This window comes from Drosophila santomea, chromosome 3R, assembly GCF_016746245.2.
Source record: "Drosophila santomea strain STO CAGO 1482 chromosome 3R, Prin_Dsan_1.1, whole genome shotgun sequence".
Taxonomy (NCBI): Eukaryota; Metazoa; Arthropoda; class Insecta; order Diptera; family Drosophilidae; genus Drosophila; species Drosophila santomea.
The window spans coordinates 17,676,257-17,693,301 of record NC_053019.2 but is presented as its reverse complement, the minus strand read 5'-3'; the positions used below and the strand labels follow the sequence as shown (position 1 = coordinate 17,693,301).

General features: G+C 42.4%; 1 protein-coding gene across 1 annotated transcript in view; it reads left to right on the top strand.

The window, feature by feature from the left end:
* Positions 1–17,045, top strand: part of LOC120450960 — a 92,993-nt gene that overhangs the window by 57,664 nt on the left and 18,284 nt on the right. The window contains exons 4-11 of the mRNA XM_039634247.1: positions 8,142–8,280; positions 8,379–8,448; positions 8,738–8,848; positions 13,577–13,783; positions 13,852–13,997; positions 14,155–14,305; positions 15,787–15,917; positions 15,988–16,147. Of these exons, the coding sequence (XP_039490181.1) occupies positions 8,142–8,280; positions 8,379–8,448; positions 8,738–8,848; positions 13,577–13,783; positions 13,852–13,997; positions 14,155–14,305; positions 15,787–15,917; positions 15,988–16,147 (1,115 nt within the window). The remainder of the gene's footprint in view (positions 1–8,141; positions 8,281–8,378; positions 8,449–8,737; positions 8,849–13,576; positions 13,784–13,851; positions 13,998–14,154; positions 14,306–15,786; positions 15,918–15,987; positions 16,148–17,045) is intronic.

The following is a 17,045-nucleotide window of genomic DNA, read 5'->3' as shown; positions in this document are numbered from 1 at the left end:
GAGGACGCCACGCCCACCGCCCACGCAAAGCCCACATAATAAACAAAAGGCAGGTGAAAATGGGTGGCATGGGTGGCACGGGTGAAGCGATACAAAGGACAAACAGGATGATGCATCCGCCGAGTCCCTTGCGATTGGGACTCCCGCTGGGATCAGGCGAAATGAAGCAATGAAAGTATATAAAATTGAATTAAATTCAATTACTGCTCTGGCACTTGATGAGCAGCTCAGGTGAAGACATAAGTATATTCAATTTAAAGTTCATTTCGCGCTCTTTATGTGCGTAAAACCCTTAAAGTGGTCAATAATTAAGAGTATATAACAAATTAAGAAGACCATGCTTTGCGCTGCTTATAATCCATTTAATATAGGGCACATTCCTCATTTATTGTGAAATGAATTCATGTTTCGCCTGATGTTGTTCTTCCTTCTGTTATTGATAGATTAGCTAAAACCAAGATATACCCCCAAGTGCCAAGTATAAGCGACCTACAGCGGACTTTAAGCCCGTGCTACAATCAAGGTTAATTGATTTTTAAAGCTCACCTGGGCGCCCGGCTGCTGGGTGCCAGGTATCCGTAGGTTCCGTGGCATGAATAATTCAATTCGCTGCGGATTGGATGGGTCTGCAGAGCCTGGCCTGGTCTGGTCTGGTCTCGTCTGCTCCATCCTGAGCCCAACTCGGCGGAGGACTGGCTGTCAAAAGAGGATAATCTGAGTGCCACGCTAACTGCTATAATCGCCGCCAGCCGCCCATAAATACAGTCGGTGGGAAAATCCGGATGGAGGGCCCCTTCAATCCCTCCAATCCCTCCAATCGAAAGTGCATTTACTCGGCAAAGACCGGGTCGTGTGTGTGTGTATTGGGCGGTGTATCTGGCTGCTTGAGGAGCGGTCTGCCGCAGAAGTAATAAGCCACAAAATGGTATTCAAAATGGCTGGCAATAAAGGCCAACGGCAAGCGGTAGCGTAAGTGAAGAGCAACTGAAGATGGCAGAATCACGACCTGAAGTAGAATACAGCTACACGTGAATTAAATTCGTTTTAAGCGGTTAGTTTGGAGGTAGTTTGTTGTATCTACAGTAGGCCTTGCAAATAAAATATATGTGTCTAAAACTTATAATCATCATCGGACGATAACTTATACTAAAGTTGAGACTAGAAGTTAACAGAGTATTTTTTTTGGCCTATAGAACCAATGACTTCACTATCTAATAGACTAACTCTTAAGCTTTTTCAACTTAAGTATACTCATATTTTATTGTATACTTTCCATGCCTGATTCTAGGAACAAACTTTTCGTTTCGATCTACAATTAAGGATAAGGATTACTTTTGGATATATTATGGAAAATGTCGGCGGAGTCGAAAAATGTTATTTAGTCCCTTGTGAGAAAGTCATAATTAAAAAGTTCATAAAAAAGTAACATTAATGCTTACAATATGTTAGCTTCACCATTTATGCTACTATTTATACAACATCATTTAATACAACAGAATAGAGTAGAATAATTTGCAAAAATCGTATGGCTATCTAATTCTGATCTTAATAAAGCACGTTGAATAATTTTGCTGAGTGTGCCCATCAGGACATCAGGCAAAAGTCGTGGTCCAAAGGCAATTAAGTCGAGTGCATTTTCGGGCCATTTTACGAGCGGCAGGCGGCCTGAAGTCGCACTTTGCGCGAATTTCACGTTAGATGGGATATTTAAAACAGTAATTAAGTTTCAAATGTATATGCGGTCGTGTGTGGGTGAACGTGTGTGTGTGTGTGGGTGTGTGAGTGTGTGGGTGTGAGGGCGGGCGTGTGTAGTCGTGTGCGTGTGTGGCAGCGGAAATGCAAGTGGCGCATGCAAATCGATTTGGCCGACACTAAGCTCTGGTTTCCACCGCCGACGTGGGAAATGCCAACGTGGGGATTTTCTTTGTTGGGTCGCCACTTGGTCACACTCGGAAATGGTGGTCCAATCCTTCCACTGATTGCGCATTCCAAGGCGGGAGGCCGATTACCAAACTTCTCTCCATCGTTGTAATTAAGTTTTAATGACTTCGATTTCAGTAATTGGACGGAAGGAATTCACAGTAATTGGAAAATTCTGTAAGCTTAACATACTCGTAGTTGTATATTTCAACAATTTGCTCTTGTTTAAGTTCCCACAATTAAGTATTTATATGCGATTTAATGGACCGGAGAGTAAATATCTGATTTCAATTGCCAAGTTGCCAAGTTGCCAAATCGGATTTGGTTCATCAATTGCCTGGCAATTAAAATTGATGATCCAACATAAAATAATATACCACAAGTGTAATAGAAATCGTGTTCTAGAAATAGTTTAAAGTCTTTTTTAAATTAGTAAATGAATTTCTACACATATCTTTATATTCGTTGTTTTTAAGGAAATTCGTTTGCTTCTTCTGATAGAACTATCTCTCTACAAGAAACCAACAAAATATGTGGAATCTCATTTCTGTTTGCTTAAATCAGTCAGAAATTCCATCAGAGAACCCTTTCCGAGCTAATTTTTAATCCCAATCAAAATATTAAAATCTTTTCTCGGACTCTCAACTGGAAGTCTGAATGGCTTTCCGTTTTGGTAACCCTAACTTGCGGCAATATCCACACAAAGTACCGAAAACCAAATAGGCGAGCCGAGGATAAAAGTTTTATTTTGAATTTATTGCGGAATTTATTGGGCGACACTGCATAAATTTGAACTTGGCTACCGAGCAAAATGGCAACGGCGATGTCTGCCCTTTTTGTTTCTGCAGCTGCCCGACTTTTTTTTTATTCCAGTGGCCCTTCATATATTCATATGCTACAAATTATATAGTAAAAGTTAAGAAGAAGATGGACCGAAAACCAAACAAAAACCAACACCAGCGGCAACAATGTGTGGAAAGATGCCAACAAATGTCAACACCGTTCGCTGCAAAAGCGTGGGGATCGGGAAACTGGAAGGGAAAACCGTTGTTGGCAATAACAAAAGAAATTTACAGATATTACACAGCATGGCTCCATAATAATACCAATACCCCCCATACCCATACCCATACCCATACCCATACCGCACAAAGGACGACTCGCCTGCAAAAAAGTGTGGAAAAACAAAACAGAACAAAAACAAAGGGGCAGTAAAACCATTTGCATACTTTTGTGTGTACATATATATGGGGGCGTGTAAACAGCCCCTTTTTGGTGCTATTATTGTTTCATATTTCTCTCCGCGCTGCGTTTCTTTTGTTTGCCAATGTGTGTGGCTGTGTGTGGAAACCAATTTTAAATTTGTTGCCACCTTTTTTCGAGTTACGTAGCACTCTTTTTGGCGCTTCGCCCCAAAAAACCCCCCTTCTCCAACCCATCGCGATATGGTTTCTTTATGCATAATTTTATACGGGCCGCCAGACAATATGCGAACTCCGAGCAATGTGCGGAGCCTATTCCCACCTGTCTAATTTTGTCCACACAGGTGGATGTTGGCTGAACCTCATGCCCTCATAGTTTATTGCCTTTTCCGCGCGATGCATAGTTGAATTGCACAGTTTAAGTACCCTGTAAGGGGGATAATGCGGTGAGAGGGGAAGTTGCAAACAATGAAATTTATTTATATAAATGTAAGTATGATATCTTTATCGATGCAGCTAAACAATGAAATTTATTCATATAAATGTAAGTAAGATATCTTTATCGATGCAGCTAATAAGAAGCTCGTGTGTCTAATTTAATGGATTTTTTCTTTTCTTGTAGCTTTGTAACACTTTTTGTACAAGAGTGTACAAAACTTTATTTGTAATGCTTGGAAAATGCGATGTATGACAAAACTCAAATTATTTTGGAAGTTGAACCTTTCATCTTGTTTTACATTGATTTTACATTTACATCTTATTTTACATGAACTCTTTTCAAAGCTTTAAATAAATCGTTTTATTTAAGTTTATTTACTTTTTGAACTTTCTCTATGAAGCATCAAAATTTAATTCATAATATTTAAAATAGAATAGAAAAGTTGCCCAATCAATTAAAAATAATCTGACGATACGACATACTTATGCAGAACCCAACGATTGTGATGAGTAATACTCGGTCGGGCAGAGAATCTCGGATGAAAAGGTTCCCACGCGACAGCAGCATCTGTTTAAACTGTCAGAAAATACCGGCAAACACATGAACACACACACCCATATACACCCACACACACACACGAAACACCGACACGCTCTGACACATATTGTCATAAAATTATTCAATGGATATTGTGAGTGCAAAAGTTTTCGGTCCTTTTTTTATTATATATTTTTTTCAAGCTTCCCACCCACGTCCCCTTTTAGCCCTTTTGCAATCTTTTTGAATAGGATTTTGTAAGCGTTACAAACTGAGGGACGAACAAAAAGGAGAATCATTAAATGGCAATATGAGAAGCTTGCTCTGATATTGGATTTCGGGGCGGGGATCCTCGGTTGGGAATACTAAATTTGGTGAGCAGGGGGGAAAGGGAAAGGGAAAGGGCAAGGGGCTGTGGCGGTCAAAGTTTATGCCAAGCCACCGAAAAAGCCAAAACGTAATTACCAAGCCATGCAACGTCCAGTTCAAGGTCCGCCTCGTCTCGGGATTTGTTTAAAGAACGCAGCTCATTCATTCAGCCCAAGATAAAGTGCTACCAATTAACGCAAAATAAATAAAACTCAAGTAATTGTTGGAAAAAACCAGACCATCGACAAAGAAAGCGAGGAAAGTCAGTTTGAATGAGACAAGTGCACTGCAAAAAAAAAAAAAGGTGGTTAGGGCAAGTCAATTAGGTATTTGGACCATATATTGAAAAGCATTGCATTCATTGAAACATAATATATAACTTATAAGCTTTTGCAATGATTTGAAATATTCTATTGTAGGAAGTTCGAAATTTGTAGAAAAAAGTTCCTTAGCTCGTAAAATTCGATTACATTCAAAATTGCAGTTGACTATAATTTACAGCCAATATACATTTAATTCTTTATTTAAACATGTTTTTTGAGTGCAGAGCAAGCTCCTCAAACGGAAGTCGCGTGGTTGCGTCCACTTGTCTCCTACGGTTTCCCAATTTCCCCCTACTTTCTCCTCAGCTTTCTCTCATCTTCTGGCCTTGTTGGTCTACATTCTCCCCGAACCCCCGCCTTCTTTCCTGGCCCTGTTCTTCGACGACAGTCCACATTTCTGCAACTGCCACAATGTTGTCTTCTTTTCTTGGCTTGGCCCATTTTATTTTGCTCCTTGCCACTCGTTTGCTTTCCCTGTTTTTCTGCTTTACAATTTTTACTGCCCGAGCATTTGGCGTTTATTTTTCTCGTCTTCTCCCTTTGTCCCTTTCTTTTTGGCGCCCCCTGCTCCGGGAGTATCCTTGCTGTCCTGGTGTCCTGCTGTCCTGCTGCTGTGCTCATTGTGCAAACTCGGCATTATTGTTTCCTAAGGCCAACAACGAGAAAACACAACGTCAACAGAGGGCAAGCCGGGCTAAGACCGGCGTATTCTGGCCATATTTGGGTGACGGGTGAGGAGGAAACTCCATTTCATTCCACTCCGTATGCCATGCCATTCCACCTTTCCTTATCGCTATTGCTCCTCCGCCTTTGTAGACTATTCGGCATTTCTCTATTGTTTGCAAATGCGCAAAATTAAAAGCGGCAAAAGCTGGGAAAGCGTGGAAAAGCGAAAACAGCGCGAACCTGGAGCGCAGTTCTTTGAAGGAAATCTCGCAAGGAGTTTCCGCACTTTGCAGTCCGTTATGTTTACATTTTCGCGCATATATTTAATTAGGCTAATTAGGGAACGTGCCCTGGCTTTGGGCAAGGCTTAGGATCCGTAATTTATTCGCCGCATGGCTTACTGCACTCCGAGCTCCAATCGTAGGAATGGCCAAACACATGAGAAGGTGACGGAGGAGGAGCAGAGACGGAGGAGGAGCGGAGACGGTGGAGGAGCGGAGACGGAGGAGGAGCGGAGACAGAGCCCCAGTGATAAGCAGAAGAAATATGAGCACCGGATATAAATTGTGTCAGCGGCAAAATGATAAAAAACCACTTAAAGGCGCAAACAATACGGCCGCCGGCGGAGGCCGCGAAGAATCCTGCCTGCCAGCCGGCACAATGACAAACCGCTCCGCTAACCGCAACTGGGAAGGGAAAGGGGGAAGGGGGGAAGGGGGGAAGGGCGGAAGGGCGGCGGAGGACTGGGGGGTGAGGGGCAGAGATAGCACAGACTGCACGACGACAGCGGAAACAACAAAGGGACACAAGGACACAACTGGCGATGACTGTGCAAAGACGATGGTACTGGTGTGCGGGTCACCAAGGAGCACTCGAAGAAAAGGATCTAAAACTACTGCATGTAAAAAACAGCATAAGTTAATTAACAGCATTGTTAATAAATTGACCGAGCTCAACTGCTTCAATTTAAAGTGCTGTTTTAATTATAAATATACGATTGCTGATAAGTTAATAAATTAAAATCCAAAGCAATATGATTTCAATTCAAATTTAAATATGTATATTGCCATTTCAAAACCATATTATTTGGCAAACATGATTTTGAACCCTAGGAATGCAAACAGAACAAACAGGTTTACTAACTTGTGACTGAAACTTACCAACTCGCGATATTTCTTCTTTTATTTTATCAGAAATCAGTAAACAGAAAGTAATATTTTTTATTTATTTTTTTAAGCCAAACAAAACACACGATTGCAAACAAAAACGATTAAAATTAAACGTAGGCGTCAACTGGGCGTATACGCAATAAATTGTAATTAGTAAAGACTCAAAATATTGTTATAAATATACATTTGATATTGCTTATGTATTCCTACTTATTATAAACCAAGTAATTGAGAGAGATAGTGTTGATTGGTCTTACTGTACAAATACGTTTTCCCGGGCATATTTATATATACATATATTTCTTTGAGTGCCATAAAGAGAATTGTGGGAAAACTTCGCCAACCTCAAGTCATTTACGGCGTGTCACTGGGGGGCAGCTGGAATGGGGATTGCAAGGGGGCGTGGCAACCCCAGCTCTTCAGTACGTCCAGAGTCCTTCGGCGGACATTAACAAATACAATAAAAGCGACAAAGATAGCACGTCAGGCTTTTTAATGCGCAAAATTGCAAACGTTTGCTGCTTCTTTCGCTGGGCTGCGAAAATAATGCTAAACGGAAGAAATTAGTTGCGTGCAAATTTATGCTCGGGGTTCGTTTTGTCGACCCCTGGTTCCGCGGGGTCAGCGGGGTCAGCGAGGGACAGGAAAAGGGTCATTTTGTAGACGCGTGAAAACCCAGGCCCAGGCCGCATTTGAGTGTGTTGGTTTTGCAATTTTCCATTCAGTATTTATGGTTTGAAATTGGTAGGAAAAGGGCAGCACAAGCTGGCCCCCCAATAAGTGTGCCGGCCTTATTTAGTGGCCTCCTTGGAGGCTTTAAAGTAGACTTTATACAGAGCGCCCACACTGCGTGCTACTATGTTTTCTGTTTTTCAGAGTTTAGCTCAGCTTATGTGTTAAGTGGCATGTCTAGCTCGGCTCTCATTCCACTTTCATTTTATGGCTACTTAGCATTTGCATAGCAGAGCCATAGGTGTATTCAAGTTTATGGCATTATTCTGATTTGCATTTGGCTTAGTTTGTATTAAGCAACTAAGTCACAACTACAATTTAAAAAGGAAAATACATATCGTTTCATCTTCGGGCTGGCATATTTGCTATCTGTCGTATGTGGCTGTACTTCCTTGGGTATATGGCATTAAAAAAAAGTATTTACATACAACTGAATACAAAAAGTGCCAAAAGCATTGAATTAAGTCATTTGCCCCCACAAAGACGATCCATTTGAAGTGCTTAAAACATAAGGACACAACCTTCGAGGTCGCACGCCGTGAAAACTCTCACATCGCATTAAAATTTACGACCTTTGGCGCGACATTTGAAATGGTCTGGGAGACGCTTGCTGACACTACTTATCGTCAATATTTTGTGTTTACTTTCCCTTACTCACATTTTTATTCACATTTATTCAGATTATTTTTTGCGTTCCCCTGCGGCCGTTAGCTAGAGATAACGAAGGAGGAACTACTTAGGCAACTTTTAACATTTCCTCTCCGTTTTTCCGCTTTTTTTCCAGCTTCGATGTCCGGGGACGACCCTTCGAGAAGGCGCTCTACTGGTCGGACACCAACTCATTTGGGCCACGTGCGTACTTCGTCACCGGACAGCAGCCGGCCAAGTTATCGGTGGACAACATTCAACTGGACGACGAGGGCGTAAGTGGCTCCAACTGCTCCAATGCTCCATTGCTCCATTGCTCTGCCCGAAAATGGCGCCTTCTTATTGTTTGTTTTTTATTGGGACTCCTCAACAGGTTTATCGCTGCCGCGTCGACTTTCAGAACTCGCCCACGCGTAATCATAGAATTAACTTAACGGTTATTGGTGAGTACCCGAAACCCAGTGTGCCGCCATTTAAGGAAGCCATCTTCCCGCCCACTATCAAATACACTCTAAAAACACACTCTTGCCTGGAAGAGCAATTAATATATGTAATTTTCACATGGATATTGCTTTTGATTTGAACTCATCAAGTTAAAGATATAATGGTTAACCACACTTATGAGTAATTTGGTCTGGTAGTTGTAGCTAATAGTAAGGTCCTTCATCTGAAGCCCTTGAATCTAACTTTTGTTAGTGCATCCTCGTTATAACGTCTCCTCTCTTTCGGCAGTTCCTCCGCATCAGATACTCGTGTACGATGCCTCCGGACGCGATGTTGCCGGAGCTGTGGGTCCATTGCTCGAGGGCGATAATATTGTGTTGACATGTGAAGTGCGTGGCGGTAAGTAAATCATGATAAACGACACCAATGCATACACGTACCCTCTGCCACATAAATGTGGCACACAGACAAAAGGTTATCAAGCTGTGGAGGCAGGCACAAAAACGCAACTGATTCCACTCGTGCACTGTGATAAATACTAAATTCAACTGGAATGTCAAAAACAACAGAACTTAAATTTCTTTTAAAATATCTTTGGCTTATATATTCGATGCGCTGATAAATGCAATATATATATATGTAAACTTAAGAGTTTAAATTAGTTCTTTTCGGAAAGAAAAACCAAAGGGCTCTTTTTTCATCGTGCAATCCTTACTGAGAGCTTCAGCCTCGTTCGCATCCATTCGAGTCTATTTAAAGAATTAAAGATGAGCAGCCCCAGATAGGCCCCAGCCGTGACCGAGTCTGGTTCTGGGCAGGGCTAAGTCATCGTAAATAATAAAAATAAATGTATGTCAAAGTCTGCGGTGACAGCGCCGCTGCGCCAGGACAGACGCAAGGACAGACGCCAGGACATCGTCTGCGGAGGTTCCTTTTGCGGCTCCGGCCCTGTCAGTGCCATTTTGCCAGCTTTCTGGGCAAAATGCAACAATTTGAAGCGTCTGCCGTGCTTTTGTTGTGCACACACCACATCCACATCCACATCCATTGGCCAAGCAGCTATGACCTGTAGGCATATGCGGCATCGTAAATCTTTAAAGAGGTCCCCAAGGTGAAGGGAAAGCACAACCTCACCCCCGACCGCAGTCTCGAAACTTTTTACTCGCCTTTTTACTCGCCTTTTTGCAGCTGGCAAGTGTGAAAAATTTTGCACAAGTTGCTCGCTTCACTGGTTTGGCTTGAGGGCTTCTCCTTGCATCACTGAGCCCCATGGATACGAACTGAGACCGAACCCAAACCCAACCCAAACCAAGCGACGAATGCCCGACATCAGCAATATAAATCATTAACTTTTGCGAAAACAATATTTTCGGCGCACAACCCAGACGTTTTCCATGTCAACTAGCAGCGCGATTTGCGGTCTTTATTTTCCTTTCGCCATTTAGTGTGGCTTTTCCCAGAGCTTAAAGTCTGAAATGCAGCTGATGGGCTGGAACTGGTTACTGATGCTCGTAAAAGTTTTTAAGTCCGCTAGATAGTGGAATTAGTTGATTATTACAGACAGCCAGTGGCTTCCGTTCATTGAACTGACAGAATTTGCTTGTAAAGCGGTACAGATAAAAAATTTGAAATGAAGTATATACATATATATCTATGGTAGTTTAAGTAGTAGTTTAAGCTAGACTCTCAATACTTGTTAAAGTAATTTGAAAGGGATGTTGTAGCAGTAGAAGCTGTTATGAGAAAACAAAACTTCGCTGCTAAAGCCAACTTTCCTTTTCACGAATACCAAAGAGAAATCGTGAATAAGCTTCTTTGAGGCTGTTCTTGAACTCCAACAAGCTTAAAGGCCCGAAGTAGTGTCCCAATTCCGGCTGAAGGATCTTCAACTTTGTGCAGCTGCACCCAAATGCTAGCTCATTATTCGCCTCACCTCGAATGCCTCGAATGGCAGGTGGGTAGCTCCAGGTGACTCCGCTGCAAGCTGTGCTCCTCTGCTGGTGCAGCATTCCCTGCCCAAGGATTCATCTTACGCCTTGGCATTTCGCCTCTTGGTTTGCCGTGCCAGCAGTGCGGCACGTCGCCGCTTTGACTAACCGCATGTGAATGAGCTAAACAGCAAGTGGAAAAGGGAGCGGGGAGCGGGGTGCGGGGTGCCAAAAGGAGGTCCTGTGGAGGTTCCAAGTGAAACTGCGTCGACGTCGACAACATTCCCTTTTGACACCTGCTGAGCGACACGCTTCTTGGCAGGTGGTATTGCCTCTGATTTGTATGCAACATTTCCCACACAACCCCAAGTTGCCACCCCGTGCACTGAGCCAAACTGATTTTCTAGTGCTGAGATATAATGTAGAAATTATTTTAAAATACTATCACATTCCCCCATTATTTCTATAGACATTAATGCCTTAGTTCCCCATTCCATCATTATATTTTCGATGAATAGAGAGATCATTATCGCAGTGTATGAGTTGCCTGCTCGAAGGACCGCAATGCAAGCTCGTATTTCATTTGGCTCCTGGCAAGGGCTCAAAGCCAAATTAACTAATATCGCAATTTCAACGCCACATGGCGTCGACTGAGTTGTGTTTGAGAGATTGCGATTGCGATTGCGTTTGCGGACGGTGGGTGCTCGCATCCTGATTAAGGCTAATGCAAATCCTGACGCTATTTTTATGGCCGGCAACTAATCATAGCCAGGACATCGGGCTGGATAAACGATAAACGGCAAATGCCAAATTGCTTTATCAAGTTTATTAACTTCGACTAATAGCAATTAATACCGGCAATAAAAAGCTAATCTAGGCGGCTGCCCCATAAAAGGGCCCGGGTTATACACTGTGTCCAGTTCCGCAGTCCTTTGCATATTTGGCCACCCATTCCACGGAAGCATTGTCCGGCGGAGCAATTGTCAACAAGCGTAAGTATGGCTTAGCAAATGGCAAGCGCGCTGTCTTCATTACACAAAGGAAGTGGGTGGTGGGCTGGTTTCAATGCCCGAGTTGGGTGGCAGAGAAAGAAAGTGGCTGGCGTTTGCGGATGGGGGAGGTGAGAGCCAGCTAAATGCCGCAGGGAAACTGTTATTTGTCTATTATCCCTACATTCCCATCCCATCCCATCCCATCCAAGCAATTTGGCGTGTGTGCGTTTGTCCTCGCTGGCTTATTGTCGCCGAGTATCCTTTGCAATCAGCCCGCACTCTGGCAGTAAATTCCCAAGTCCACACTCCACACTCTACACTCCCAACTCCAGCTATCAGCTACTTTCGCCCTTCAATCTCCAACCCCGAATCCAATTCGGAATCCTGAAACCCCAATGCCCAAGTCGTCCAAGTCGGCCAATGCCAATCCCCAGCTGCTTGTTGCTATTGTTGCTCATTTCCGCCGCATTCACTTGGCTCTCTTAATGGCCCAAACCCAAACCCAATGGCTATGTCTGAGCTGTGGGCTTCGGGCTCTGGGCTTTGGGCACTTAAACGGATTAAAAATATTTTTGTACATTTGATATGTGAGCGTGGGCAATGCCTTTTCCTACCACTTTCTCTGACCATTGAGCGATGGCAGCAAAGCGAAAAAGTGATTGCAGAATTTCAATTGAAATGCCGGGCTGCAGAATCACAGAACTGCATCGAGAACTTCCACCACGGCTCTCTGAAGAGTAAATCGATAGTCAATCCCGCATATGACCGAGTCATATTTTATTAATTTAATATTCGAACTCATTGGCAAATTGAGGCAGGTAGAGATGGGGGCTTCCCCATGGATGTGTGGATAAGAGAATCATTTTCGTTTGAGCATCCTTCTTGTGGTTGATCTACTCGAATTAACAGCTGTAATTGAAGTAGCTTTCTTTTTTAATTAAATTTACAGCCCAACAAGAAGTAACTTAGTAAATAAAGAGCAGCCAAATCGGATTGGCTTAAATTACTACATTTAACTAAATTGACCAAGCGATTGAGAAGCTGTTGTATCCTATCCGCTTCTACAGTTAATCTCTTTTAGTTTTCAACGTATTTTTGCATTTGCCCATGTTACAACCAAAACTAAACTAGCTCATAAATTAAAACCAGAACTAAAGTATAAATTAGTGGATCACAAATTCGGAAATTATTTTCTGTTTGGATTATTATTTAATATGTGGATAAATTCTCTAACCTTATGATACAATAATTTGCCCTGCCAAAGCCACCAAAAATATGCCAGTAAATATGTATTGAAATGTGCCCTTTATCCGATCATCCCTCGCGTTTTATTGTTTTTCGTGTTGGGGTGCTCCGCATGTCGCCAAAACTTTCAAGTCTCCCCATTGGCCCCACAAACCAACTAATTCAATATTCACGCTTATGCGTTTCCTGGTTTTCCATCCATCCAACCATCCATCCATCCATCCATTTATCCAGCCCGGGCAACCAATGGCCGAACTTTGCTAGTTAAGCTGGCTAAGCCTTTTTTAAAAGCCTTGGGTACACACTGCTAAATGCGCATTATCATTAAAATGTTGAAAGTTTGCTTCTTTTTTCGGTCATAAATTTTCGAACGCGGCTCTGTGGTCACGCCGCTTCCGTTAGAAAACCACCTCGGGAAAACTCTCCCTAGACGGGCGGGTTAATAATGCATGAGTGGAAAAGTTTGCTGCTAGCGCAAAACAGTTGGCACGAAATTTAAAATTAATTTATGCATTAAATATTAATTCAGATTTGAACTGCGAGCTTATGACAAGAGCGTATCCTTATTGTTACTTATTCACTGTATATTTCTCACTAACAATTAGGCTACATCATTTTGCATATTTCATTTTATTTTTATTTTTTTTGTTTAATTTTAAATAGCAAAGCAAGTATTTAAGCTACATGCTTTGCCCAAGTTCTGCGTCCTATAAAAATTCAAATTTTTGTAAAGTTAAGTTAGTTAGTTTGACGCGAATAAAAGCATAATTTTCATGATTTATTTAAAATAAATCTTCTTGGTCAAGATAAAGGCAATGTTTAATAATTCATACAAATACTATTGTTGAAAAGGTGTTGATTTTAAACACATAAAAATAGACTTGAGCTATAAAATGTTTGTGCCTTACACACACCATACAAACGAAGAAAAGAAGTTGTAGTAATAGCCGCTCTATCAACAGGTCGTCCGGAGCCGACGGTGACCTGGATGAACGGAACACGGACCCTGGAGTCGGGCAGCGGAGTCTCGATGGGCCGCCATGTGACCGTGAACCGGCTGGAGGTGGCCCAAATCTCGCGCTCCGCCCTGAACAACACGTACCGCTGCCAGGCGTCCAACACGAAGTTGGTGGCACCCGTGGAGCGCAGCATCCGCATCGAGATGTTACGTGAGTGAACTACGGGCAGTCAATATATGGCCAGTCATGCCTAATCCCTAAACCTTAAACTCCCACAGTCAAACCGACGTCAGTCAATTTAACCAATAAGCTGAAAGTCTTCGCCTCGAACACGCAGTACAATCTCACCTGTATTGTGGCCGGCTCTGTTCCGGACACGGAAATCAAATGGACGCAGAATAATCGGCCCTTCAAACGTGGATTGGTAAGCTTCCTATACCTCTCGCTCCGGGGCTTCTAACTCAATCTTGGCCAGGCGAAAGCGCCACTTATGAGTTCCTTGCCAGGCACTGCTCTAATCGATTCCAACCTCCATCTCTCTCCATCTCTCAATCTCTCAATCTCTCCTATATGCCATCTAGTTGTCGACGAGCCAGGGCAACGGCAGAGTCATATCCACACTGACATTCTATCCACAGCCGGAGGACGATGGTACCATGCTCAAGTGCGAGGGCTCCAACCCACGGCTCCAGAACTCGGCCATCGAGGACTCGCTCATGATGAATGTCATCTGTAAGTGGAATGCTTTATGAATGAAATAAGAGTACAAACGAATATGTGGCGAATAATGTTTAAATGCAAAAAAAGCAACATATAATTGACAGAAACAAATTCAATTAGGTGGCTCACTTCAATAAGTACCTTATATCATCATATAAAATATTGAAGTACAATATCTTTGATTGGTTTTATATCTATAATTCTTTTCAGCTGAAATTGCAAAAACAATTTTGTAGGTAAAGGTTTTTTAAAATTACCATAGAAAAGAGCGATTCTAAAAAGGGACTGGAGTTGGAGTTTTCATAAATGCAGGCAGGCAGGACACAAATCAACGTCGCCTGTGCAAATAAGTCTAAATTATATGACATTATTTACGCAGCACACTGTCATTTCATTGGCTTTTGCCCAGAATGAAGCCGTTCGCCTACATGTCAATATTTATTCCGTTGACTTTTAGCGTGGCCATAAAAAAGCTGTAGCGAAATTTGCTGCCTGTTTGGCTTCGTTGCGCATATTTGCCAAATGTCATAAATTGTACTTTATATGATTATCAATTTAGAATCAACAGTAAGGATGAGGAGCTTGTGCTCGTCCCTCCCTCCACTAAGCTTTTCCTTTGGGTTAGTTATTTTGTGTTGTCACTTTGTTTTGCCAAGGGTTTTCCTTTGGATAATCATAAATTTATTGAATTTTAAAGCCACGCATAGAGTCCCAGCAATGTGTGCAAAATTCGAGCATAAATATTGAATGGCCTTCGCGTAAGCTGCAAACTGAAAGTTGGAGAAAGTTTTTTCTCCGCCCCTTTGTCCCGGTCAAACGTGGAAATATGAAATTAAAAAAAAATATGTACAAATACAGAAGGAAAAGCTGGTTTAAAGGATTAGCGCAAATGGCTTAAGCTTTTAATGGACCCGCGCTTTCGATTGGACACATGGAGTGGGGCAAATGGGGGGACCGCGATTCATCATGTTTCCCCACCAAAGAAAATCCGTGGTAGCTACCTGAAATCGACTGCTTTACAGTTTCCAGTCTGGTTAACCCCTTCACAGCCATTGCCTCGACCATAACAGTAACATTTTGTTGCTTTCCCTGCAAGAGGGTTCCACTTTCCTTGGCGGGGCAATCATGATGTTGTAAAATCGGCGGCACGATGGGAAAACACTAAATATTTTATATGATCCATCATTGATATTGGGGCGTTGCTCGCGGCGGCGGCACAGCAATTTTAATTTAAAAATTTCTGTCATACCCATTGGATCCAGATCCTTTGCTGCGTTGTTAGCATTTATGGGCTGCGCTGCGGCGTTGTAGATTGATGACGACAACAACGCGGCGCTTTATTATGCAATAATATTTTTCGATTTATGTTTTATATGAGCCCGCCAGCCGCACGGTAATTTGAATATACATATATGTATAAAAAGCGCACTGAGCAGTGAAATTTGCACATTAGCGCAGGCAATTAAAAAATGGGTTACTTAATGCTATTGCAGATCCGCCGCAGGTCACCTTGTCGCTGGGCTCCACACTGCGTCCGGACGACATCAAGGAGGGCGACGACGTCTACTTCGAGTGCCACATCAAGTCCAATCCCAAGGAGCATCGCATCATGTGGTCGCACGACGTGAGTCTTGGCCAACTAAAATATGTTTATCTTGCATACATTAACTGGGTGAATTACCATTCTGCAACAGGGACAACCGGTCACCCAGAATGTATCCTGGGGCATCATCATCTCCACCCGCTCCCTGGTCCTCCAGCGAGTGGGACGCATTCACTCCGGGTTCTACGCCTGCTCGGCGGCCAATGACCGCGGGGAAACTCAGTCCGCTCCGGTCAACTTGAGGATTCGATGTAAGTAACATAGACCTTTAAGTCATTTTCCATATATGTAGATGACGCCAATTTGAAATGACTGCTAGTATTGAAGAAAAGCTTCAAACCATAGCCATCATCATGGCTTATACAAACTTTATTTTGCTTAAAATGCAACTCAGTGTTTCTGGGCAGTGGAAAAGGGCACATAGAGCACAATTAAAAATATACATAATTTCCTTATTTAAAACAAAAGGTCAATGGAGCTTTAAAAACTTTATAAAAATCCCATTTAGTATTATTAAGCAAAAACAAAGGACACCGAAAATTTGCACAAAAATTATGCTGACAGTTGATGTCAGTGGAGCGGAGCATTAAAAATACATATGCATAAATTTATGCGCAAATTGTCACACACCGAGAGAAAATGGGCAGGATGTTGTCCCCATTCGGAAATCTATTTTATTCCGCACCACACCGATTAGTAGGCGGGGCCACGCCCACACGGAATATTGGCAACCACAACAACAACAACAACAACAAGAGCGGCTGTGCACTTGACAAAATCGCACAATGTCCTCACTGGAAAGCCGTAAACTAAACAGGATGGCAACAATGTCCAAAACTAAAGTATGCCAAAATGACCGAAAATATTTTGTGCAAAAAGGCGTAATGTGCACTATGCAACGGATATATGTATGTACATTTTGGCGCTCTTCTGTCATTCGTTTACATCGGCACACACTATATACATAGATAATATATTTTATATATATTAAATATGCGGGTGTTTGAGCGCAGCTGCGTTTCGAGTTCGTGTTTCATCAAACAAACGATGCAACATTCTAATTTTTTGGTCGACAAAAAGTAAATATTCCAATTTCAATGCAAATTCACAAAATCATATCGAAAAATAGTTCCCTTGAACTGGATGTGT